Source organism: Canis aureus, chromosome 2, assembly GCF_053574225.1.
Source record: "Canis aureus isolate CA01 chromosome 2, VMU_Caureus_v.1.0, whole genome shotgun sequence".
NCBI lineage: Eukaryota > Metazoa > Chordata > Mammalia > Carnivora > Canidae > Canis > Canis aureus.
This window is the reverse complement of record NC_135612.1, coordinates 57,279,936-57,305,935: the sequence shown is the minus strand read 5'-3', so window position 1 is coordinate 57,305,935 and position 26,000 is coordinate 57,279,936. Positions and strand designations below refer to the sequence as shown.

At 50.7% G+C, this 26,000-nt stretch overlaps 3 protein-coding genes and 1 long non-coding RNA gene across 6 annotated transcripts in view; 2 read left to right on the top strand and 2 right to left on the bottom strand.

Moving 5' to 3' along the window:
- The window catches only part of IL16 (interleukin 16), a 101,966-nt gene extending 101,380 nt beyond the window's left edge, over nt 1-586 (top strand). For all 3 annotated transcript variants that reach the window (XM_077874110.1, XM_077874111.1, XM_077874112.1), the window contains one exon: nt 102-586. In XM_077874110.1, the coding sequence (XP_077730236.1) occupies nt 102-233 (132 nt within the window). In that variant the 3' untranslated portion in view covers nt 234-586. The remainder of the gene's footprint in view (nt 1-101) is intronic.
- A 3,069-nt stretch (nt 587-3,655) lies between these two features.
- On the bottom strand, nt 3,656-10,789 carry STARD5 (StAR related lipid transfer domain containing 5). The gene is made up of 6 exons (XM_077874126.1): nt 10,608-10,789; nt 9,921-9,970; nt 9,436-9,568; nt 5,679-5,796; nt 4,923-5,016; nt 3,656-4,329 (listed from the first exon to the last, which is right to left on the bottom strand). Exons 1-6 carry the CDS (start codon nt 10,704-10,706, stop codon nt 4,182-4,184), a joined length of 642 nt encoding a protein of 213 aa, XP_077730252.1. The 5' UTR covers nt 10,707-10,789; the 3' UTR covers nt 3,656-4,181.
- A 157-nt stretch (nt 10,790-10,946) lies between these two features.
- Nucleotides 10,947-11,779, top strand: LOC144298935 (uncharacterized). The gene is made up of 2 exons (XR_013365774.1): nt 10,947-11,131; nt 11,357-11,779. It is a non-coding gene; the product is annotated as an uncharacterized LOC144298935 (long non-coding RNA).
- A 4,394-nt stretch (nt 11,780-16,173) lies between these two features.
- Nucleotides 16,174-26,000, bottom strand: part of TMC3 (transmembrane channel like 3) — a 40,178-nt gene continuing 30,351 nt past the window's right edge. The window contains exons 16-21 of the mRNA XM_077858472.1: nt 25,625-25,735; nt 24,828-24,953; nt 24,095-24,173; nt 23,000-23,042; nt 20,810-21,065; nt 16,174-19,689 (exon numbers count right to left, since the gene is read on the bottom strand). Of these exons, the coding sequence (XP_077714598.1) occupies nt 18,852-19,689; nt 20,810-21,065; nt 23,000-23,042; nt 24,095-24,173; nt 24,828-24,953; nt 25,625-25,735 (1,453 nt within the window). The 3' untranslated portion in view covers nt 16,174-18,851. The remainder of the gene's footprint in view (nt 19,690-20,809; nt 21,066-22,999; nt 23,043-24,094; nt 24,174-24,827; nt 24,954-25,624; nt 25,736-26,000) is intronic.

The window sequence follows — 26,000 nt, the reverse complement described above, 5'->3', positions numbered from 1 at the left end:
TCCGGAGCTGTCCTGCCTCCCCAGAGACTGAGGGTAGGAGGTAACCCTCCTTGTTCCCCTGCCACCCTTGTGACCCAACATCTTCTTCCTCCTCCTCTCAGGGGCAGCCTCGGAGCAGAGTGAGACAATCCAGCCAGGGGATGAAATCTTACACTTGGCCGGCACGGCCATGCAGGGCCTCACGCGGTTTGAAGCCTGGAACATCATCAAGACGTTGCCCGATGGACCCATAACGATGGTCATTAGGAGGAAGGGCCTCCAGTCCAAGGGGATTACAGCCGCCGGAGACGCCTAGGTAGAGCACCGGTGCTGACGCCAAAGCCAGTAACATAAAGCTCCTCACAACCGCTCATTCTCAGGGTCGCTGCTCATCCCCACCTGGATGGGGGAAAGCAGAGGTGTGCTTCGTGGTGCCTGCTGCCCTGGTCCAAGCTTCCTGGGACACCACCCAGCAAGAGGGCGTCCCAAAACGAAGGGCAGAGTCATGCCGGGGTGGCCGGTACAACGTACAGACTATGCACAGAGAGCGTAGTCCTAATACTGTGGTGCTGTAAATAAAATGGATGTATTACAGTTTCATATGAAATCCACGTCCTGCTTTGCGTGTTTTCCAAGTCCTATAACGCTGTAATGATTCACACCCCAGGCAGCATTTATTTTTCTCACGAATCTGCTACGTGGGCAGGTATGGAAGGAACAGGCGATGCTGGTTTACTGGGCATCCACCAGAGCAACACGAATGCTGGTTTGCAACCACCCGGAGGGTCATTTTCTCACACATCCTGGCAGTTGGTGTTGGCTGCTGGTTGGGAACTGAGCTGGGGACGTCAGCACGAGCACTCACAGGCAGCCTCGGCTTCCTCATATGGTAGCTGGGTGCAAGGGGCAGTGTCCCCCCACAGTGAAAGCCAGGTAGAAGTTGTCTCCTCTAATGGCCCTGCCTTGGAGCCACAAGGCATCTTCTGCTGTACCGCCAGTCAAGGCTGGCCCAGGTGAAGGAAAGGGGAGACAGCGCTGGGCTGTTCTGCGAAAACATGATCTGCCACACAAGACACTGGCAAAGCTGGTTTGGTTGGGTTGGAGACATGATCCTAGGCAAGGGTGGTACCTGGTGGTGGGGCAAGGGATCAAAGAGTACAGGTAAAGCTCAAAGAATGGGCAGGCGTGCCCTCATGGACCAGCATCAGTATGATAGAGTAAGATTAAAATTGCTGCCATTGACTTACCACACACCAAGCACTGGGTTGGTGTTCAGTGGACAGTCTTTACTAATCATGTAGGTGTCTACAGACTGTGCTTTTGTGCCATTGTACTGCTGATGGCGTCAAGACCTGGAGACAGCAGTGACTTGTCCAAGCTGGTGAATGATGATGCAGAGGACTTAATAGTCCTTTTTCCTTATGATTTGGTACAGACCGTCAGTGCCTGACTGAAGGGATAATTGGTTTGCTCATCTCTTAATGCCCGATCACCACGTTCCGGACAAAGACATGGATCAGGAGCAGCCAGAGCTCCCCGAGTAGACTCTGGGCAGCGTTCTAGCCCTGCCCCAGCCCCGAGACTATGGTGGAGTGCAGACCACACGAAAACGGGTTATTCCTAGGTCAGGAGCACCAGGGCCCTGTCAGTGTAATCTGGTGGCTTCTCCAGGGCCCATAGGAAGCAAAGACTGTTTCCTGGCAGTGAGCTTGTAGAAGAGCCACTGGGGCCTCCTCCCCACACAAGTGCCTTGGTGACCTCACTGCAGTAGGCGTTAGCTCGCAGCTCCATCCATCCAAGAAGCAGCAGGCTTAGAGTAGTCGTGTGTCCTGTCTGCTGCCTTTTGCATCCCCTTCTAAATTTCGTCAAGCCCTAGACAGAGACACGGACTGAAACACCACATGGACCCGTTCTTCAGGTTTAATAAACACTGGAGGTTAACACGATCCAGCAGGAAGGCATGACCCAGTTCTACATGCACTTCACAGGATCTTACCATGTGCTCCCAGGGCTGGCTGGCAGGGCCAAGGGGACCAGAGGCAAACCCATGGCCCCCCCATATCACATAGTGACATCTCTAATCATCAGGCAACTGCCGGGCAAGCAGCCAAGTCATGCATGTGGACCAGCCTAGGGAGGAGGAAGTGGCCCTGTCAGGACTGGGAGGTGGTAACAGGCAAGAGCACAGCACTGGCCATGGGCCAGGGACCCAGAGAAGGCCTCCTGCACAGGGCTGGGCAGGCTTGTCTCAGGATTAGGGCACAGCTGTGGCTGAGCCTGCAGCCCTTCCAGTCCTGCCTTCTGCCTTGGAAGGTGCCCCCTGTCCCCCAGCTCAAAGAGGGCCACTCGGGATGCCACCACTGGTCAGATTTCCTGTTTCCAGGCTGGGGCAGGGGGCAGATCTTCAGTCCAAGAATCAGCAAGGTCTTAAAACAAGAGCTCATCCATTTGCACTTCATGGTGGTGGCATTTACATGGGAGGCTGGGCTCTCCTTGACAGATGGTACAGAACAGCGCCTCTGCAGTTTCCACTCATCCCCAAACACAGCAAGCATCACAGCTCAGGATCACTGACCCATTTTATCACTCTGTGGTCATGGAGCTCTCGGGCGGCCCCAGTTCTTGGCTCTGTGCAGTGTTCTAACAGTCCATGCATTATTTCACCTGCATGGACGCTTAAGCAGCAGAGTACATGGGGACTGCTATTCACGATGCTACATTGTCCTATAAAGACAGGAAGTCAAAGCACAGGGATGTGAAGTCACTGCTCAGGGAACAGAAATTCTGAGAAGCAGGCATGGGATCAGGTGCCTGTTTTCTGACTCCTCGTCCAGTGCCGCTGTTCAACCTGATGTCAGCGGGTGGGCCGTACACACGATGGAGCCTGTGACAAATGTCCTTGGGAGGATGGTCTCCATCTTGCAACACGGGGCTACTCGTGCCACCCTGTCTTGGTGAGACCACTGCCTTCTGGGGTCTCCTGAGCTGGTGCTTGGCATGGTGAAATCTAAATAAATTCAAGAGTCTGATGAAGCTTTCTCAATGAGAAGTTAGCTGGATGATCCCAATAATGGCATGGCTGTGGGATCTGTAGTCACATTACAACCCAGAGAGGAGGGGGCTTTCTAACCCCTTGACACAGAGCCTTCCTGGTTTAAAGCCTGCTCAGGCTTCGGCGCATGGAGGAAATAGCCACCCCAGGACTCAAAGGTGGGGAAGCGAGCTACTTCGCACCCGGGGGAGGTCTTCCACATGGAGGACTGTGGATATTTTCCACAGACAGCAGTAACTGCAACACGAGGACACTCTGCTCAGACACAGGGATGCTCCTCACCAGCAGGCTGTGTGGTCCTGACTGGAGAGAGGGAAGGGACCTCGTGTGGCTGCTGGGGCTCCTTCCAGGTGGCAGGACCGTGCTCCCCAGTTCTGATGAGCCACATGGTGAGCAAGGCCGGTGCAGGGAGGCACAGTCTCAGAGCAGAGCCCAGAGTGAGGACTCCAGGGAGCACTGGAGGGATGTGGTCTCTCTTCCTTCCTGCTGACAATCAATCCAGAGAGCACCTGCCCCAAGGCGGCAGAGTTGGCTTGTGGCAGATGCAGACTACCTGGTTATGCTGGGGATGTAGGAGTTTAATTTAACTTGGGGGAAAAAGAGAGGAAACCACTGATTCAAATGGAAGTTACAACCAAAGACATATTGAATGTATTTTTTCCTTAATGCTTATCCCATTTGTTAAAACAATATTTTCCAAGTCATTACCTTTTGAAGAGGGGAGAATCTGGTGCAGAAAAATAGATACGAGGTCAGTGGCATAGGTGGGAAAGCCCCGGGTGCTAAAAAGGCAGCAGAGCTCGGTTTTCAGCATCAATGGTGACTCTGACAAAGGAGGGCAGGGATGGCGGGGGAGCAGCGGCAGGTAGTCTCTGGCAGGGACTCGCACAAAGAGGCTCATCTGCTGGCGTCTGCTGGCCCAAGCTGGGGTGTGGACAGCCAGCAAACAGGGCCCTGGAGCAGTACCCCCAAACCAGCCCCGAGTGGGAGGAGGAGCAGGGTGGCAGGGGCCACTCTGGCTGGCTTCTTGGAGATGAGCTGCTCCCAAGCGGGTTCTGAAGGGTGAACACTGGCCCTCGAGCCCTCCAGAACCCGAACAAGAGGAGCTCTGTGGGGAGTCTCTGGAGTTCTCGGCCAGCAGGTGAGGACATCAGTCATAAAGCCTCTTCACTGCTTTCTCCAGGTTGGTGTAGAAACCAGCCATGCTGCGGGGGAAGAAGGAGTCCACCACACTCTGCGGGAGGTAGCCGCTGAGGTCAGTCTGGAAGAACGTGACCAGCTTGGTCTTGTTGGGCTCCCTGGGGAAAGAGGAGCAGAGCTGGGTCAAGCGCCAGGGCTGCCGAGGAGCACCCACCCTGGCAGGAAAAAGCTGGGACCCTGATTCCCTGTCAGGAGCCCCATCCAGCACTGCACCCGCCCCTCACATAGGTCAAGGGCCTAGACGCAGAGACCCTTTAAAGCCCTGGCCTCATCCCAACTGCACAGACACAGGGCACTGAGGCCTGGAGAGGGATGGAGCGGGCTGGTGGCTAGAGCTCGAGGAGCACGGAAGCGAGGACCTGGCCCTGCGGCCCTGCACTGCCAGCCTCTGACCTGCAACAGCTCCCACGACCTCCCTGAGCCTGTTTTCTCATCTGCTAAATGGGACCGTGACATTTGCCCAGCCTGCCTTATGGGGCTGGAGGGAGGAGCCCCACACTGAAAATGGAACAAGGCCTCCCACAATTCCTTCTCCTGTGCCTGGCGCTTCGGCACACCGCGTCCCTGCTGTGTACGGAACGGCGCTCCGTTTGTTACTGCAGATTGTAATTAACGGACCCATTGAGCAGGTGTGCAATTAAGCGATGGGTAGGTCTGGGCGTGTTAATTCAATCCAGGAGATTATCCTTACCCCGGCAGAGGCTCACAGAAGCACCCACAAGGGTGGTTAAAGCCTCTCACGTAACCTGGCTTCGGAGGACATAACGGGTGTTCCACGTTGACAGCTGGAAGACAGAGCCGAAGGGTCAGCGAGCTACGACCTCGCCCCCGGGGCACGCAGAGCCCCTCGCCTGGAGCCCGAGTCAATGTGGGGGTCCCAAGCCCCTTCCCTGCACCCCACTGTCCCTTACACTCACACACACTCAGGCTCACAGACAGACATACAAACCCACACCCTCACATAGGCACACACGTACATGGGTACACTCACACGCACGCGCACACATTCACAGCTTCCCCAAGCCTGCGGGCATCTTAGGGAAAAGAACATTGCACAAGGGAAAGCTCAGGCGTGGGAGAGAGGCACCCCGTCTACTCCACCACCTTGGCCCCGTGTGAAGATCCTGTGTAGTGGCAGCGGCTGCAGCTTTTGGGGGGCAGTGGGATAGGCCCGGTGCAGGACACACCCGTGTTCCTCACTGGGAGGCAGGGGGCAGCCCCACACCCCTGCACATCTACAGTGTAGACTGGGAGCCCCAGCAGGACCAGGGGCGCCGGCCGTATCTGTGCCTTCACTATACACTTCCTAGCCCGTCTCCCTCTCACCTCGGCCCTCCATGCACACGACCTCTGAACCTGATGACACAAAGTCCGGAGACAAGGCACCCAGGCTGTGAGCTGCTGGGACGTCCCACGAAGGCCTGATGGCCACCCAGCTGTCACTCACCATTGGAACTGAGCGTCCCGTCCTCATACTTCTTGACTAGCACCAAGTCCACAAAGTCTCTGGGGGAAATGAGCTTCATGGCAGCCGAGGGGGTGGCGGTTCTGCTCACGCACAGCATCTGTCAAAGCACAGAGGGGTCCAGCTGCCAGTCGGAGGTCTCCCTGCTTCCGTCCCCCAGCCAGAGGCTAGGAACCCAGTGGTCTGGCCCTCAGTGCAAGTGCCTCCTTCAGCGTGGTGCCTGGACATCCTGGTCCCCCAGGCCTGGCCCTGGAGGGAGCACCCTGTGACCCTCACCCCATTCTCAGAATACCCCACCAGCCCACAGTCCCACTTGGAAGGCAAAGTCGCCCCAAACCCACCCATACCCACCAATCCCCTTCTCTAGCAGGGCCCCTGCCATCTCAGGGAATGGTAGAGAACAGGTCAGGTGTAGGATGGGATAGAGCACTCTGCGGTACGCAGCAGGTAAGAAGTGACCGGGAAGGTCTTTCCCTGTCTTCTCTCTTGGGTTTTAAGACTGGGGAACCTCTGCCCTCAGGGTTTCAGTCTTCAGGGTGGGCATGCCATCCCTCGGGGCACTAGGAATTCCTTTTCAGATGACAGCCTTCCCATGTTCTTCCTAAAAACACCAGCCTGAGAACAGGCTTGCCTTCCTGCAAGCTTTTTTTTTTTCCTGTAAGCTCTTGAGACAAATGTACAGCATACCCTACCCATCTGGAATCTTCTTAACAGGTGCTGCTCCTGGGTGCAAAGTCCCCAGGGCACAAAGGGACACGTGAGGTTGCTGATTCCAATAGTTAAGCAAGACATGGCATGCTGGAGTTAGAATTCCATGTTCTTCCTTCTTTTTTTATAAAGACTTTTTTTTTTTTACATTTTATTTATTCATTTCAGAGAGAGAGAGAGAGAGAGCGCAAGCAAAGAGAAGAGGCAGAAGGAAAAGGAAAAGCAGATTCCCCGCTGAGCAGGGACCCCAGGATTATGACTTGAGCTGAAGTCAGACGCTTAACCCACTGAGTCCCCCAGGCGCCCCATTCCCCTCATTCTTTTTAAAGGCCAAAACTTGCGGTTAGAAACAAGGCAGTCTGCCTTTTCTGAATTCTCATCATTTGCAGCAGGAATGGCAGAAATGATCTTTTAAAAAAATTTTTTTAGTAACTCATCCTGATTCCTGCTGCAGGAGGCATCTTTCCTGAAGGAGCATTTACAGTATTGCTAAGAATGCCAAAAGTGGCAATGTGGGATAAACCCACGAACTGGCATACAGCTCTGTGTCTCACCTATCCTGCTGTTCACCTGTCATCTATCTTAGAATTCGAGTATTTGAGATTTCTCATAATCAGGCTGATAAACACCGATCTTCGATCTGTGAGAGAGGGCTCCTCCTCTGCATTCCCGCCACTTCCCTGAGTGGCAAAGAAGCACTCGGTGGCTTCTCTGCTTTTCAAGAACCTGAGCTCACCAGCAGCCTGCCTTCCTCTCTTTTTTTTTTCTTTTTAAATTTTTATTTATTTATGATAGTCACACACAGAGAGAGAGAGAGGCAGAGACACAGGCAGAGGGAGAAGCAGGCTCCATGCACTGGGAGCCCGACGTGGGATTCGATCCCGGGTCTCCAGGATCGCGCCCTGGGCCAAAGGCAGGCGCTAAACCGCTGCGCCACCCAGGGATCCCTGCCTTCCTCTCTTTTCAGTAACTGTCCACTGAAGGCTCTCTTTCTTTTCTTTAAAGATTTCATTTCTTAGCCATCTCTGACCAACAACGTGGGGCTTGAACCTACAACCCCAAGATCCAGTCATCTGCTCCACTGACCAAGCCAGCCAGGTGCCAGCAGTAAATCCTATCTAGCAGTAAATCCTATCTTTTCATGGGCACAGCAATTAATTTGAGAAAAGACTTCCCATTCCTCTCATTGAGAGATGTAAAATATATTAATATATATATATATTAATATATAATAGTGAAGACTGGGGGCTCACTAACAGGAGCCTGGAGATTGGGAGGTACCAGCCAGCACTCTAGACTCTCTCTCCCTCCGTGAAAATGTTTCCTTCCCCATGGGGTCCAACTGAAATGCTCTCATCGTGCAGCACAAAACCCATCACTGTCATCATTCTGGGAGAGCAGGACCCCTCTCAGAGCTAGGTCCCTAGGCTCTGCACTCTCCCTCACGGCTCCCCACTCACTGGATCAAGACAAAAAGTCTAACTAGCTACAGAAATGCAGCCACTGTTACCTTCAAGAAAACTCCATATAGGGTCATTCGGTCCCTACATTTGTGTTATGATATAAAGGGCGCTAGCCCATGGTTTCTCAACTCAAAGCATTTGCATAGAATTTTTTGTATATTGTCTTCACAATAATTTTTTACTCTTTCTGGTAGCCTCTATGTTGTTATTCACTTAATACTGTTAACTAAATGTTCTTGAATAAATTTATTTTAAAAGAAAACTACTTAACTATCTGAAGTGGGGGAAAAAAAAGTATTACTTGGCATAAAGGCAACTGCAAAATAGCCATACAAAGGATTGTTGGATCCTAATTCTGATTCTGAGGTTGAGGCAGGCGGGCCAGTTTTGTCATAAAGGAGATGATTAGCAAGTGTTAAATGGGTGTCACAGGCACATTAGCACCTAACTGAAATTCTCCCCTTCAAGCTATCAAAGGAACTGAAAAAACCCAAATGAGTTGGGGTGCCATCACCATGTGCCGTTTAATATCAGCTTTCTCCTATATCCTTTGTGTTCCAGGGGTATGTGACCCCACCCTTCAGGGAACACCCACATAAACTCTTGACAGTGAACTGAAATGTGAATTTCGGTCCACGCTAAGAACACCCGTTTCCTCCAGATTGACCAGAACAGAACTATGGCCTCAAGTTTCACAACACCATCTGTGTATACACACAAGAGGGCGTCACATTTACAGATGTCAAAATCAAGCAGGTTGGCAACATCTCCCCAAGGTAACCTTGTTACTAGTTTTGGCTAAGACTTTTTTTTTCCTTCTTGACTTCTGTAATCAAAATGAGGTGGGTTCTTAATGCTACAAGTTCCTAATGCTTAATGTTCTTTAGACAGAAGCACCTAGAATTGTGCTCATATGGTAGCTACTAGCTCCATGTGGCTATTTAAATTTACACTGAGAGTAATGAAAAATAAATAAAAGTAACAATTCATTTCTTTAAACTAGTCACCTTTTAAATGCTCTGTGGCCACATGGGGCTAGTGGCTACTGTAGTGGACAGGGTTGTTGCAGAGCATTTCCATCACTTCGGAAAGTTCTATCAGGCAGTGCTAGCTGAGATGACACCCGTTGTACCAATGGAGAAGCTATAATCCAGGGCTGCCACCTGGCCTAGTCCCACAGCTGGCAGAGAATCCAGACTCCAGCTGGAACTCTGGATTCATTATCACGGCCCCATCACGGGGCAATATCTCAAACCTGAGCTGATGAGTCAAATCCAGGCATTGCTTTAGCAACCTCATCTGGGAGCCCACATTCACGCTGCGCTCCTTCATCAGCACCTGCTATGTTCTTAGAGCTCTGCTTAGGGCTTCCCCACCTATCTGTTCACACTGTTTCCCACCTGTACCCGGGCCAGGGCTGGCCTTGAGTGTTGCAAGCAGTGGGCAGCCCGTGTTTGCTGGGTACCAGGGGCGTACAGGGTCCTCCCCTTGTCAAAAGGTGTCACTGACCCCCTCCAGAGGGACAACGTCAGGTTACTGCCAGGGTAGCAGTGCTTGAAAAGACTTACATCAGTGATGCTTTCGATAATTTCAAAGCTGCTCACATTCTCATCCCACTTGTCTCGCAGGGTCCCAGCAAGCGGCTTTATGCAGCCCCACACTTTCTCTGGTGTCGAGTTCACAATGCCTTCTCCCCGGTACCTGGAGCACAAAAGGAATGTGATCCCAGGTATCCACCAAAGCTTTATATCCTGGGATTATTCAGAAGGACTAGATGTCACATCTGTCACTGCTCTTTAGGACAGCCTTGCAGATCAGGGGCTGAGAGCTACCAGCCCACCTCCCCTCAGACCTGCAGAAATGGATCATAAGCTTTCACAAGATACAGTTTGCTGGAAATGATTTAGGTAAAAACAGAAGCTTTTCTGGAAGATAACTGGCAAGAGAGTTCCAGGGTGCTAGGGCAGAGTGGAATTATTTTAGGAAGCAAACCCGCAGAGATATCACGAAGGGTGTGGCACCTCTGACAGTCTTTGACAAGGCATGCACTTACAGGTTCCCTGGAAACTCCATAGATGGCCTCCAGGAAACTGAAACTCCATTCTGTCAAAAGGCACAGAATCGTACAATTTAGAGCTAGAAAGGCTCTGGGAGATCACCTGACCCAATCCCCTGTTCTATAGAAGCCTGGAGCCTCAGGAGATGTGATGCTCCAAGGTGATCCGGCTCATGTGTCGCAGAGCAGGGACTGGTCCTGGGCAAAGCTGTCCTACAGTAGAACTCGATCGAGCAAGGGATCTTAACTGGCTGATTCGAAGAGCTCTGAGTGGTTTTCCTCCTAGAAGCCATCATGCAATTTGTCTCCTCAAGCAATTTTGGTCAATTCCTTAAAAATCAGAAGTCCCGCTGAAGCAGAAACTATTCCCATACCGCCCTCCTGGGAATGCAGACCGGTTCCTGCTGTGATGAGCGCAGGCTCTGGAGCCTAACCACCATTTACTAGCCAGGTGACCTTGGGCAAGTCACTCAGTGAAGGGGACAGATAGGAATCTCCCCAAGTCATTGGTGCACAACAGGCCCAGTATTTTTTAAGGAAACAACCTTCAATGGGATCCCACCCGCAATCCAGCTCCAGGATGCTGGAGCCAAAAAGGAGCAGGAAGAGGAGGAGCCTGGGGTCTTGGGAGACCCCAGCCCCCCGGGGAGCACGCGACCCCTTCCTGCCCAGCTCTTCACTCACGCCTTCCCGGCAAATCTTCCATCCTGACTCGTCCCGCCGGTACCGGAGCACCTTCTCCGCCACCGCCTCGCTCATCTGCGCGGCCACCGCCGGGTCCATCGCGCCGAGGGTTGCGCGCGGCAGTGGGGGTCGCGGCGGGGTCGCGGCGGCGGCGGCGGGCTCCGGGTCTGGGAAGCCGCAGGGTCCCGGCCCGGGGGCGGAGCCTTACCCTCGGCCCCGCCCCGCGCCCCCGATTGGCCCAGGCCGGTGGGCTGTCCCCGCCCAGCGCCTTGGATTGGCCCAGGCCGGCGGACGGGCCCCGCCCCGCCCCGAGATTGGCAGGGTCGGAGCCGGCCGAGCCAGGCTGGGCGGTCCGGGTGGCGCGCTGCAGACCTGCGGGGCCGCCCCCCGCCTGGGAGGGGCCCTGCGCGGCCGGGGCGGCCCCGGAGCGTGGACTTCCGCTCGCAGCGCCCGGGGATCCGCAGAAATGAGCTGCAGGGGCGGCTGCCGCGGGCTCCAGGAGGTGCGCGGGACCACGGGCGACGGTGAGGCCTGCGCGGCGGGCGGCGGCGGACCGGAGGCGAGAGGGCTCCTCCGGCAGTGACCCCCCGGTGGACTCGGGGAGTCTGTGCCCCTGACGCAGGGGCTGCAGAAGTGGGGAGCTGGGGAGCTGGGGAGCCCCCTCCCCTGGGGCTGAACCCCTGGGGGCCCGGCCGAGTGAGCGCCTGGTGCCTTCAGTGCTGGGCACTTTGTTTTCCTTTACATTCTAGGTAGTGAACATACGGTGCGATGTTGGTTTCAGGAGTAGAATTCAGTGGTTCATCACTGACAACACCCCATGCTCATCACTACAGGTGCCTCCTTCATGCCCACCCTCCCCACCTCCGTACATCAGCCCTCACCTTGTTCTCTGGTGTTTGGTTCTCTGGGCCGGAGTACCTAAGGGGCTGCGTCCCGCACGCTGCGATGCGCGGGCAGCTGGGGGAGGTCTCTGCGTGCAGGTGGCTCCCGTCTTGGGGCGCCAGTGGGGTCACCTCCCCAACGTGTGAATGGCAAGCAAGCTCAGTTTCCTCTTCAACTAAATATCCGAAAACGTCAGCACGGAGGTCATTTGTGCTTCTGTTGGTCTGCTGATCGTTTCATTTAAAGGTTTGAAAAACCAGTTCTAAATAAAAGGACGACTTGAAACTCTTTTCTGAAGATGCAATGGGCTGCCAGCTTTTAAAGAAGCCCCCGGATGAGGAATGAGGGAGTCCCAGGGTTTGGACCAGTTTCACCCAGTAGTGGCTGTGTGGCTTGGGTCAAGTCTCTTAACGTCTTGGAGCCTCAGCCTGCTCCAAGGGGAAATGGGACACTAATAGGTGTCTCTGTGTGCCATGGTGATGGGCAAGTGAAGTGACGCGTGTAGGTATTCCTAGGAGCCATAAAAGAAAAAACTAATAAGGTAACCACACTTTTTTAAAAAAAATTAAGGACATCAAAAATACTATACAAAGTTAGGTAATAGAGGCACCTGGCTAGCTCCGTGGTTGAGCATCTGCCTTTGGTTCAGGTTGTGATCCCTGGGTCCTGGGATGAAGTCCCACATTGGCTTCCCACAGGGAGCCTGCTTCTCCTCTGCCTGTGTCTCTGCCTCTCTCTGTCTCTCATGAATAAATAAATAAAATCTTTTTTTTAAAAAAGTTAGGTAATAGTCTGAAGGAAAAATTGGAGTATATTTTGGCTGAAAGTAAATTTTTTTCATGTACAAAGTGCTCTTATAAATTATTAGGAAATTTTCAGACAACCCAGAAGACAAAACAAATACATCAGAAGTGAACGGATACTCTGCAGAGAAATAAATTAACAGGGGGAATAAAGATATGAAAAGATACAGAACTTTCATAGCTAGGGAATTCCTGAATAAAACAAGAGGGCACATGCATACCCATCCAATGGGTCGATAGGAAGAGGTTTTTAATTCCCTGTGTTGGCAAGTGGATGGAGAAACAACTTTTTTTTATACACGGAGGGCGGAGTGTAAGTTCATGTAACCTGGGAAGAAAACAAGCTATCTTAAAATTTTAGTTTGTGTTCTGACCTATCACCTCCTACACAAAGACGGGTAAGATTGATCTTGCAACGGGAAACAGTCTTTGTCAATAGAGTAAAGAAAGTGACAGGACTTTCATTTGGTAGAAAATTATGTAGCCATTGAAACAGTGTGACACTGTTGATGAAGGAACATGGGGCTGGAACAGGAAATGCTCCCTAGAGCTCAGGCAGCAGTCTAGAAATAGAGTTGATATGAATAGACTATTCTAGCCAAGAGCAATTTATTCTCTACAAAGGAAATAAATGGTATTTAAAACTTAACTTTAAACATAGCTTAATATTAAGTTCTTATCCCTCCATCAAATGTATTTTATATATATATATAATCATATTTATATATATAAAAGTATATTGATATATAAAAGTATATATAAAAATATATTAATATATATATAAAGGTGTGTATATATGTGTACACACACACACACACACACACATAAGGACTTTATAAAGTCCAAATGTGTAAATTGCAGGACAAGAGTACTGTAGGTAAGAGAGTCGGTGCTCAACTCAGATTGCCTGGGTTCAGATCCCAGCATCACCACTTACTAGCTGTGACTGTGGTTAAGTCACTGTTCCTTGCAGATTTTAGTATCCTTCTTTGGAAAATGAATAATAGTACTACTACCTCATAAAGTTAACAAGTGGGTCACAGGTTGTAATAGACGAATAACAATTAGACTGGTGCTTAGCATACAATAATTTTTATGTATAATATGTCATATATGTATATATCCTGAGTGAGAGAGAAATAACTAGAGATGTTTGTATATGTTTATACATCTACTTGATTAGCAGATTGACTTCTAGAAAGGTAGAGAATAAATTGGGAGCAGTAGGGAATAATGCCAAAGGACATTGCTTTTTAAATTTTATGTCATCATATACTGTTTAATTATTTTAATTACCAACATGTAAGACTTAAAAAAAAAAACATTTTATTTATTCATGAGAGACACAGAGAGAGAGGCAGAGACAGAGGCAGAGGGAGAAGCAGGCTTGCTGTGAGGAGCCTGATATGGAACTTGATCCCAGGACCCTGGGATCATGATCTGAGCCAAAGGCAGCCGCTCAACCACTGAGCCACCCAGGCACCCACATGTAAGACTTTTTAAATTAAAAAAGCCTTATTGAAAAATTCAGCGTAGACTATTTCTGTAGAGCTGCAACTCGAGACCCGGTCAGGCTGGGGCCTATCAGAATTTGGGGGGGGGATGTGATAAAACACTCTGAAAACAAGCTGAAGGAAAGTAAGTCTTGTTATACAAAGTGACTTCCTTTTGACATCAGACGCTTAAAGAGATTTCTATTTTTATCAAATGGAGTATTGGTTTTGAATTTTTTTTTTTTAGTACTGTAACAGCTTTTAATGTTTACTCTTAGAAGATGGGAAGTACTGGGTAGATGAAATATTTGGAGGGGCAAACTGTTGAACCCCAAGGCCTGTGACAAGCTGGCAGCAGAGGACTGGTGAGGTCAGGGCGATCTCGGGCAAACCCCTTGTCTGTGGAGGCCTGGCAGGCACAATGAGCAGCGGGCTGGGCAGGGCACGGGAGGTCCGCCCAATGACCAGCTGCTCAGTGGGACCTGGGGCTGTAATTCAGAGCTGAGGTTGGGGGGTGGTCTGTAGTCTCCCCTGCTCAGAGACGCTTCCACAAGGTCCTCAGGCCTCTGAGTAACCCAGCTATCACAGCAGACCTCACTGAAGTCCTAGCTGAATTTTAAATAGGTGTGTACAGTGTGGGGGGGCCTGGCGGTGTCCACCCCAAACCAGCTCCAGAGCACGGAGGGGGGTGCCACATATGCAAGCACTCCAACCCTAGAAGCTCCTGAATGGAGTATTTGCTTTCCACTTAGACTGTGGTGTTTATTATGTTATATTTATTATGTGAGCTCAGGCAGGTGCTGTCTACACAAGTGAATCTCCTGAAAACATGTGTATGTTTGTTTATTCTTAGCAACAGCTGTTACTGAGGTGTACTTGCCAGCCTGCGTCCTGAGCACTTCACCTGTGCTGTATGTTCCAACCCTCACAAGGGCCCAGCCCTAGGAGGTGCAGACCACAATCCTATTTTACAGGTTAGGAAACTGAATTAAAAAAAATTAAAAAAAAAAAAAAAAAAAAAGGAAACTGAATTACATAGGGTACACCGGGCCTGACAGCTAGTAAGGAGCAGAGCCGTGGCCCTCACCCACTTCCTTTTCTGAAGTGCATGGGCTTACTGACACTTGACCACATCCTCCTTCCCCTAAGGATATACAGTATTGACCAGGAAATGGGCAAAGAGTAAAATCAGAACTTCAACAATCTACGAAACCTACAAAGAGGGAACACACACACATACACACACACAAGCACGTATACAGAGTGGCTGCGAAGCATAAATAACCCTCAGACTACAGAAATGAGTCTTTTAAAGATGCACAAAAGACTTTTCTCCAAATGTTCTAGCCTTCGTGACTTTGGAGGCATAAGCAGTGGCCAAGGGAGTGCGTCATTAGGTTACTGAGATATTTACCAGACCGTTCCTATCAAGAGGAGATCACGTTCCCTAGTTAATGGAGGCGGTTGTTAGGATTTCCGACAGCCGAAAGGAATTTGTTCCATAGGGCTTTTTAGAAGAGATTTTTAATCATAGTGTAGGTCATGTCCTCACTGGTGGTAGATCGAAAGACAGATGTCAATCACCACACCCACCACCCACAGAGATCATGGCTGGGAGCCAAAGGAATGTAGGGGAGCGTCAGTTAGGAGAAGGTGTTGGATGGTGCAGGTGCGAAGCTTCTGGATGTTGGATGGTGCAGGGCTGCAGCTGACGAAGGCCTGGAGCTGGTGGCCTCTGCCAAAAGAAAACCCAGCAAAGGCGGGTCGGCCATCAGTTCACAGAAGAGAAAATGCAGATGGCCAATCAACACAGGAGGATGCTAACAACCAGGGAAATGCAAATTAATTAAAATAACTTGGGCTTTTTTTTTTTTTTTTTTCAGCAGGTTGGCAACATTTTACATAGGGTGGCAATATCAGGGTTGGGTAGGGCTGGAAGCAAAATGACCCTTGTGGTCTGCAGGGGGAATTTGCATGGGGGTCTGGACGCCTGGAGACTCAGAGGAGGAGCCAGCCGGTGCCTCTGAACGCACTCCTGTCCTGTGCGCCAGGATCTCCCCTCCTGCAGCACCAGCATCCACTCCCAGGTCGGCACCAGCACGTGCGCAGTTGAAGCCTTATCAAAGATGTTGAGTGCAACATTCTTAGCTGAGGTGGGGATGATTTCAATGTTCACACATAGGAGATGGATAGATACGGAGTTTATTCATATGGTGAAATAGTATGTAGGGAGCTTGATCGATACATTTTATCACAGACGTCAAACATAAAGATGTAGGATGATACATGCTTTTTGATAGTATTTTCTGGAGTAAAACATGCTTGCACATTGTTCATGGATGTTTAGATGTACATATTTACATACATAGCATATATAACTATAAACGATTAATTTTTTTAAGATTTTATTTATTTATTCATGAGAGACACACACAGAGAGAGAGAGAGAGAGAGAGAGAGAGGCAGAGACACAGGCAGAGGGAGACGGAGGCTCCCTGCAAGGAGACCGACGTGGGACTCGATCCCGGATCCCGGAATCATGTCCTGAGCCGAAGGCAGACACTCAACCGCTGAGCCACCCAGGCATCCCAACTATAAACAATTTAATGGACATACACCAAATTCTTGGCAGTATGAGGAGCGTGATCTATGTGTGGGGATTATTGCACTTTGATGATATCTGTAATATTTTCTTAATAATAGCAAAGTGACCAGGTGGAAATAAGATAATAACATTGCAGCAGTGGCTGACACAGTATGAATAGGGGTGCTCTTCACACCAGGCTTTGTACTATTCTGTATCTTTCAAATTTCTCTAGGTGAAAGACAGAGCCCGATACTGAGTGAGGTGTGCAGGTGAGCTATGCTCTGGGAAAAGTGCTACACACACCTGCTGCCGTGGGTGTGTGTTGGCAACATTCGTGTGTCCTTGGGAATGATGCAGAGCCTGCCTGGCCTGCTGGTGGAGTGTCTTGCGGACACACGGTCCTCCTGCAGGGCTGGGCCTTTCCAAAGTATGTCTCGGTGTCCAAGTTGCTCTGAGCCTCAGCCCTAGACTAAACACCTGGAAGAGAGGACCCTTATCCTGCTACTGTGGGTGCCCCTATGACAAACACATGTTCCCATGATGTTGCAGAATGTTTCTTCCCGAACGGACTGTGACCCCTGGGATCTATCATGGCTTTGACCTACATTGAAAATATGTCATATTTCATGAAAATATGAACACACATGCAGCACCTTGTCATGCATTTGGGGAGGAGTGTTCATCTGAGTCTGTTTTTAAAGCAACATTATTTGTACTGAACTCTCCTTTCTGGTTAGAATCGGCAGGAGATCTTGGATGGTAATCCCTTCACCCCGTCATTTGCAATCGTTCATTAGTGTAATTCATTCATTTTGTTCACCCACCCATTGGCATTCAACAAGTATCTGTGTTAGGCAGCATTCTGACACAGCCCCCAGCATTCCTGTTCCCTGACGTCCGTTCCCATGTAATCTCCTGCTGAGCGTGCTGGATGAGATTTCACTCCTTTGACTAGGCTCTGTTATATGGTCAAGATGAACTGGTTTTGTAGATGTAATTAAGGTGTCTGACCAGTTAACCTTGAAGTAATGAAAAGGGAGATTATTCTGGGTGGGCCTGACCTGATCAGGTAGGGTCTTTTCTAAGTGCCAGGGACATTCCTGGAAAAGGAGATTCAGAGCCGAAGGGGCTTCTCTTGCTGATCTTGAAGGTGCAAACAGCCGTGCTGGGGAGAGGGCCACGGAGCAGGGAAGCAGAGGGCCTCCCACAGCCTCAGGCAAATGATTCTCCCAATAAGCACAGGAGGCTGCTCAGAGGGGACCCCTCATCTCCAATGAGTTGCCTGGTGACAGTTTGCCTGAGACGCTGAGCAGAGCACCCAGCTAGGCTGTGTCTGCCCTCCACCCACAGAAACTGAGATGATAAATGTGTGTTGCTCTAAACCACAAAGTGTGTCACACAGCCATAGAGACCGAGTACAATACTGATTATGTGTTGGTTCCTGAGGATGCAGACATAAACAAACAATGCCTTGTTCTACAGGCACTCAGGCTGATGGAGGAGACAAAAATTGAAAGGCACAATTTAGAGTGGAAAGAAGGGTCTCAGAGACAGGAATAGGGGACACCCTTCGGTTGACCACAGCAGACTGACCCACGCTGCTGCAGAAGCCTGCCCGGTGCCAACAGAAGGCATACCAGCCTTTAAAGGTGAAGATGGCACCAAGTGTGGAGGGACACCTTGTTCTTTCCCCCAGGCTCGTCAGCTGGGTGGCATAAGCCTGGCATTTTCTGTGGCTGTGAATTGCTCTTCCCCCCACCGCCTGGAGGAAGCCTGTCACCAGCAGGGGAAAATGAAGCCAACCAACAAGGAATGCTAACAGGTAAAAAGACAGAGGATCCTGAGGACGCCTGACACTCAGGTCCAGCCAAGCCTGAAACCGGATTGATTCCCATCCTTAAAGGAATCAATAAACCTTAAAGATTCTGCTGCCTCCCATCCCAGGGTCCCTGAATCATTAACACAGAGGTGCAAGCAGCCTGGTAGATAGTAAAATAGGCTCTCAAATTTTAGTTCCTCCTGTCATTCCTAAGCTGATCATTCATGTGAGCCAGAGAAGCACAGTGAAATCTCGAAGGGCAGACACATCCCTCCTGGATGCTTATCAGGGAGGACTGAGTTCTGTGTGCTAAAACAGACATCCCATCACGGCGGTACACGCAGCGCACACACAGGATGGAGGTCGGGCAGAGACATCTCAGAAGAGGCGCGGCCATCGGGATGAGCTGTCTGGCTTGCCTTGGATGTGTGTCCCCCGAAATGGAGGGAAAGGATGGAGGTTTTGAAATGACAGCCTAATGTTCCAGAGGCACTGGGTGCTGCCCACTGGCATGCGGCTGCTGGAGAAGAGGGAGGTGAGGCTGTGTCTCAGGACTCTGTGTTCGTGTCTCCTTCCAGAAGGGTGGGGACCGTACGCTGTCAGACCACACCGGCATCCAGCAGGGCCGCGATTCTCTGACGGGGATGCCAGGAGAAACCCCTAGACGTTGGAACAAGTCAGGTCGTTCAGATCAGCAATCAGCTCCTGCCTGGACATGGCCTTCCTCCTGCCCAGCTCGCACAAAGACTTTGGGAATTTGCCCTGGCTGTGGGTGGCCCGCAGGTACTGGTCCTTGCTGCCGCTCTGCTGGTCGCTGCTGGATGCTGCCGACGTGGAATCAGATTCTGCGAGGGATGGCTTAACCTTGGGCTGGCCTCGGAGCTTTGGGGGGCGCTGTGCATACTGGAAATTCCGGGAACGTGGCTTTTTCTGCACATACGTCAGCCTGTCAAGTGGAGCCTCAGAGCCATAGTTCCAGGACGTGTAGTACATCCTTCCCTGGTGCTCAGGGCCCAGGCTCTGACTCTCTGACTTTTTGCCAACATAAAAGGCCCCTTGGAGACCTGTCAGGGGCTGTGGGTGGAAAGACCATTCGACTACCTCTCTCTCCGGGGCATCTTCCTCTTCTTCACTCAGCTGTGGAGAGCGATCCTGCGGGGGGGCCCGGGACACACCGCGTCGCATGTTCCTGGGGTACCTCTCAACGATGTCCCCTAAGGCATCCATCCTGAAATGTCTTTCTGGCCAGAGAGTTGGGTGGATATTTTTGCGAGAGTCTCGTTCATTAATGATGTAGTATCTGGGGGCATGGGACCTAGGACCGTGTGGCACTGAGGTGGAGAGCCCTGGACCACAAAGAGCAGCGTTGATCTGCTGAAAGTCTTTTCGGAAAAGAGGCTCTGCGTGGATGTCTTTGGTGTGCTTTGCCAGCGGCGTGGGCGAGCAAGATGTGTCCTGGTGCTGGTCCCCTGTGCTGGCGCACCAACCACGGAGATGCCTGCAAGACAGAGGTGGTGAAGCCCCTGGGCTGTGGGCGCCGGCCGAGCCCCGTGCCTTCTGAGCACCGAGAGCAAGGGCAATGCGCTCTCTGCCGGTGCCCTGACGCACGATCCAAAGTGTTCCTGCACATTCTGTGGATGGATGCGCAGGTGCATTGGGGGAATGGGGCTAAATGGATGTCTTTACTCCTGGAATTCTTAGAGCCCTTAATGTAATGATGCGCACAGTGATGCTCCCTGGAGGGGGTAGGGCCAAGAGTGCTTTGCTGAATTATTTCACGAGGAAGCCCCCTCTTGTCCAGGAGCACACGGTGGGAATAACATTTGTAGAGCACGTGTTAGGAGCACTGTCCAGGCAGCTGTCCAGCTGCTCTGACCAACCTGCCTGGGGCCCACCCAGTGCAATGGAATCCCTCCCTCCTCCTTGTCAAGACCCTACAGATACATGAAGACAACTCCCCTGTAGCAGGACTTCAAGTCCTTTGCTAACCTCATCACTGGAAGAAAAAAGCACAAACCCCAACCCCTGTGTTTGATCTGTGTTCTTTTCACCGTATTACGTTCAGATCCAGTATAACTCTCCATACGCGTTCGGGTCAGTCCATCCTTCCAGAAGGTCTACCTCTGTGAAGGAAATCCAGGGGTTCCAGTGATCTCCTATGTATAAGTAAGGCTCACACACCTGACCCCATGTCCTACAGAGACAACTTGCCACTTACTTGGCCAGCCTACACCTAAAATATAGAAGATCTTGCCAATAATATGGCCAGTGTGAAGTTAAAAAGGTAAAAGATATAACAATTATAAAAGACACTTTTCCCCCTTGGGCTATAGGAGGAGTGCATACCCTAGGCTGGCAGGAATGTTTGCTCACAGGTTATCTGTCAGAAGGCCTAGGATCACGCTGTGTGATCAAATTGCCCTTCCACTCCTTCTCAATACCAGCTGGCCTCGTGGCCTTCTGGTAGACCTGGAATCTGATGGCTCTGCATCCCTGCAATTGCTAAGGCCCTCAGATCCCTAAGAGCTCTTTATCCTACACTTGATGGCCCCTGGGCCTTCACTGACAGGTGTCACAGCAGGGAGGCAGGTGTCCTGCTATGCTGTGGGTCAGCTCACCTGTGAGTGTCCTGCTCTGGCCTGGATTTGGAGGTGCCAGGAAGAGACCAGCTGGGACTGCTGAGGCCTGACTGGGGACTCGGGGGCGTGCGCTGGCCAACAGTCCCTACCCTGCCACTCTTGCTGTTGGATGTGTCCAAACTGACCACAGTGCCATTGCTTTGGGGCGTCGCTGAGTGAGCTGAGGACGTCTGGCTGCTGGGGTCACCGTCCTTGGGAAGCCTCTTGCTGCTTTCCTCTTGGGTTTGGATCCGGGCTGCAGGGAGAGGGTGGGATGTGAGAAGAGGAGGTGACCCATTCAGGGTCTTCTGGGTCTGCAAAGAATTGTATGTGTTTGCAGCTACACCTATCCCACGGGCAACAAACATTTGCTAACTCAGATCATTTCTTCACAGGGAGCTGGAGCCTGGAGGGAGCGTGGATTCACATGAACCCTGAGGCTTTACAGATGCCATCTGACCCCCGCCCGCGCCCCAGAGACAAAGCAGGTGGTTCACCAGCTTTGGGGCTCTGGTGGTTTATCTCTACATGCATATAATAAAGCCGATAGGACAATTGGGATTTTTGGAAGCAGTTCACAGAGCATTCTGAAAGAAGACGTAGAAGGAATTAAAAACCAGCCATCAGATACTTCCCCATTCCTCCTAAGAGAGGTCCCAGAGACCCTCGGTTTTGAAGACAATGTGAACTAAAGTTAACTATGTCCCTTTGGCACACAGTACTTGACTTTCAGTGGGGTTTGATGCCGTGAGCTCTAGTCCCTTTCTGTAGTATTTTGTGCAGAAGCTGTTTTCTGACAAGGGGGTGGGGCAAACCTGACCCCCCCGGGGCTGGTGGCTCCTGCTCAGCACCGCCCCACCCCCCACTCCCCAGGGGAACAGATCTCTCCCTTTAGCTCTGTGTTCAAGCAGACACAGATTGGCCATTTTAAAGCTGCCCGTTGATCCTTCCAGCTCACATGGGGTCTCTCAGTGGCCCCAAGGGGCAGACAGACAGGTTTCTCTTGGCCATCCCTGCCCACTTGCTTCCCTTCTGGCCTCACCAGCCTCTTGCTTTCTGTTTCCCTTCTTTCTGCAGGAGGCTCTTTTCTCTTCCCTCAAGGAGCCTGGTGGGAGCAGGTTTGTCCAGGTGCTGCTGGAGAATGTGGGAAAAGAAGGTGCACCTGTCGTGTTCGAGACTGGGGGTGCCCATCTGGCACCACCCTGTGTGTGGGTGGGGGATGCCAGGACATGCCTGTAGGAGGCTAGACTCCGGCGCAGAGACCTGGGCGGGGGCGAGGGGGGGTCTTGCCAGGAAGAAATGGCCACTGAGAAGTACAGACATTCTTAGGGATTTTCTCCAATTTTCTGTTTCTCTTTCTTCTTTACGTCAAAACTTCCTTCTTTTTTTTTTTTAATTTCTTTTTTTTTAAATTTATTTTTTTTATTGGTGTTCAATTTACTAACATACAGAATAACACCCAGTGCCCGTCACCCATTCACTCCCACCCCCCGCCCTCCTCCCCTTCTACCACCCCTAGTTCGTTTCCCAGAGTTAGCAGTCTTTACGTTCTGTCTCCCTTTCTGATATTTCCCACACATTTCTTCTCCCTTCCCTTATTTTCCCTTTCACTATTATTTATATTTCCCAAATGAATGAGAACATATAATGTTTGTCCCTCTCCGACTGACTTACTTCACTCAGCATAATACCCTCCAGTTCCATCCACGTTGAAGCAAATGGTGGGTATTTGTCATTTCTAATAGCTGAGTAATATTCCATTGTATACATAAACCACATCTTCTTTATCCATTCATCTTTCGTTGGACACCGAGGCTCCTTCCACAGTTTGGCTATCGTGGCCATTGCTGCTAGAAACATCGGGGTGCAGGTGTCCCGGCGTTTCATTGCATTTGTATCTTTGGGGTAAATCCCCAACAGTGCAATTGCTGGGTCGTAGGGCAGGTATATTTTTAACTGTCAAAACTTCCTTCTGATTTCAGCCCTGTTTTGGTGTTATTCACAGGCCTGGGTATGATGTAAAAATTGTAAATTTAAACCAATATTTATTTCCCTAGATTTTATTTTATTGTGCGTCATTAATTGTGAAAACCAGTGTATCAGGAATTTTTACTGGTGGTATTCCTTAAACTGCTGTGTTTTTAAATATAGTCACCAATTGAGACACCTGGCATTTTCGTTTATGCTTACCTTCTACCATTTGAGCGACCTTTTTCTTATCTTCAGATCTGGCCTAAAATACAAATGATAAGCATGTGTTTGTTTGGGATTTAGCAGGAAGAAATAATAATACTATTCTTGGGTGGAGGGTGGGGGGAGATTTGTGTCATTGCTCATGCAATGTCATGACCCTACCACTGCTGTCACTTGGGGACGGCATACTTGGGACTCAGACCTGTTAGCTGAATGAGAAATGCTGACACTCAACACCTGAAGTTTAACCTAGCAAATTTTACTTTAAGACCGTGTACAGACTCTGCCAATATGGTTAACCTGAGATACAAGAGAAAAATAGAGATTGACAACATGGAAGATGTATGTTTCTCCCCCAAAATGCCCTTTGCAGCTCCAAACTCATTTCTTATTTGATTGCTGCTGGAACTGTTTCTTTATGTGAATTGATATTCATCAGAGCTTATGTTTTTAAAACTGAAGAAGGCAGATATTTCTTGCACAGAGTTCTGGGACTGAGATGAGGCAAGGGGGGCACCCACTCCCCGCCACGTGGGGCAGGGTCAGCATAAGCCTGAGGGCCGGTGCCACCCCTGTCTCCCTGGTCCTGGCCTGGGGCGGGGTTGGGGGGTTGCAGTGTGCAGAGACAGGACCTGTCAGTCTCCCTCTGACCATTCTGAGAGTGAAGTCCCAGATGGGAGAGGGGATAATGATGACCAAGTCATGAAAAAGGTGTGTCTTCAGGTCCAAGCAGAGTGCACGGGCTCAGATGCTAGAGAAGGGGCCCTTTCTCCTTCCTTGGGGTCTGGCACAGAGAGCCCAGTACTCTGAAGCCTTGGGGCAGCTGCAAGAGGGCGCTGAAGTGCTCGAGGCATCAGCAAGGCCCCTGGGGAGGAGGAAAGCCTGAGTTTGCTAGTTCCTGAGCAAATAGGAGCTGTCCCTGGGTATTCTTAGAAATAACTCTGTGAAGCCTGGGGGAGGCAGGGCCTTATGCCCCCAGGGTAGCCAAGAGTCATTGTAATTTGAAAACGGGACCTCACCTGTATTCCCTTGCTGGCCAGACCTGCAGTGTGACTGACACACATGACAAAGCAAAGAGGATGCAATACTTGCATTTTGGATCTGCATTCGGAGCTGCTGGTTGCTGAGCTTTAAGGACCTCGCGATGCTCTGAAGGTAATAGATGAGCATGCTGGAACAGGAGAGCACGGGCCATGAGTGAGCCCCGCGTGGTGTCGGCGGCCCAGGACACCCTCCCAACCAGGCTGGTGGGAGGGAACCAGAGGCCCCCAGGTCCCATGTTGGAGAGTCAACCCCCACCCCACCCCGAGGACGATGGTGTGAGTGAGTGCCTGAGCTGGCCAGAGCCACTGGGAGGGGGCTGCCTTCCTTCCTCCTCTCTTTTTTCTTTGTGATCTCCCTGATGTGGACTTCTGCAGGGTCATAGCAGGACATAAGGACGGGACGGGGACCTGAGGGGTGTTTTACAGCATATCATGCTATGAGTGCCTGACCCGCTCCCTGTAGTTTTCTTCTAAGTCAAAAACAAGCAGAAACTACTCAGCTGCATTGTAAAACCCCTTGATTATTTCAACCTCTGGCCAATAAGACGGTGATAATGGCACTCAAGCCCCAAAGCTGTGGCCCTAGTGACTTCCTGAATGGGGCTGCCATGGACCTCCCTGGCTCCCGTGTGATTCAGCCTCTGACTGGATCATCCAGCTCTGTACGTGACTTTGCAGGGAATACAATGATTTTATATGATTATTGGAAAGCGGTGCTCCTTAGCTGGCTGAAGGCACAGAAGTCCCGCAAAGCTGGCAGGGAGGCTGTGTGCGGTACTCACAAAAGCAGCAACACACCCGGCAGGATGACCACGGGGCTGCTGAGGTACCCCACTACAGAGCCAAACCAAGCGGGGAAGTCCTTCTCGATGGTTTCTGACACGATGTCATACATTTTCTCCTGTCCACTGCGAGAAAGACAGAACTCCAGATTGGACTGCTTTTTGGCAGAAGGAGGCTGCGAAGCCATCAAGAAACAGCTATAGGGCTAGAGTCCAGTTCTCAAAGGTGGGGCAAATATCCACATGTGAAAGATACATAATTATCCTAAGATGATTTTATATAAACTAATGGTGTGATTAATACTAGGTTTGAAGGGGGAATCAGTGGTCACGGTTTGCGGGTGTTTAAAAATGTATACAAACATAGACTCTAAATGTCCTATATAGTTTCAAAACTGATCTTAAGCAAATGTGAGGTGAAGAAGTCTAGAAATCACTGCTTTGATGCCATTAGATAAATAACATAGAATCAAAGGTGGTGTGGGTTAGTTTTTAATAAGAGCTTCCCGAGTTCTGGAAGGGAAAGATTGGCCAGGTGGAATTTCTCCATAGCACAGGAGCTATGCCACTGCCCACTGTCCTTTCAAAGGAGCTGTATCTTTTCAAGATGAGCACAGAGGTGATCCTCTCTGAGGGCAGCCTGCTGTCAAGGAAAGAGCACTGGTCTTGGATTTACAGGCTGGGAGTTCAAGGTCTTCCTCTGCTGCTGACCTGTTCTATCAGTCAGGAGGAGAATTCGTTTCAATTCAGGGGCCCTTCCCCTCCCAGCCGCACTGGCCATCAGCTGCTTAACTTACCTGAATGGGCCGCAATTTAGAGATGGCTTGTACCGAACAATAGCAAAAATGGTTGGCAACATGCACAAGAAGAGCATAAACAGGAGCATCGCCAGGTAGAAGTTGTTGGATCTGCAAAGAAACCACGTGCCACATGCTGAGTTCCTTCTACGGCCAGTGGCCAATGATGCATACGCCCCAAGAACCAACACCAGAACCACAGCTCTGACTCTGTATAGACAGAAAAATCCTCCTCCAGCTGTTAGCTAGGAAAAGGTCTGTCACAGGGTCACAGGCAGCTTAGCAAACTAGAAACAGGTGCCCAAAGGGACTTCGCCGATGGTTCAGCCCAACCTGTTCATCTTCTAGACATTTGCTGAACACCTGTCCACTTCAA

Excerpts from the sequence above, each read along its gene's own strand:
- STARD5 (XM_077874126.1), bottom strand. The coding sequence starts at position 10,706 with ATGGACCCGGCGGTGGCCGCGCAGATGAGCGAGGCGGTGGCGGAGAAG. Across the intron at positions 9,569-9,920 it reads ATGGAGTTTCCAGGGAACCT|GTACCGGGGAGAAGGCATTG; the intron begins GTAAGTGCATGC and ends TTTGTGCTCCAG. Across the intron at positions 5,017-5,678 it reads CGGGACGCTCAGTTCCAATG|CTGTCAACGTGGAACACCCG; the intron begins GTGAGTGACAGC and ends TCTGTCTTCCAG.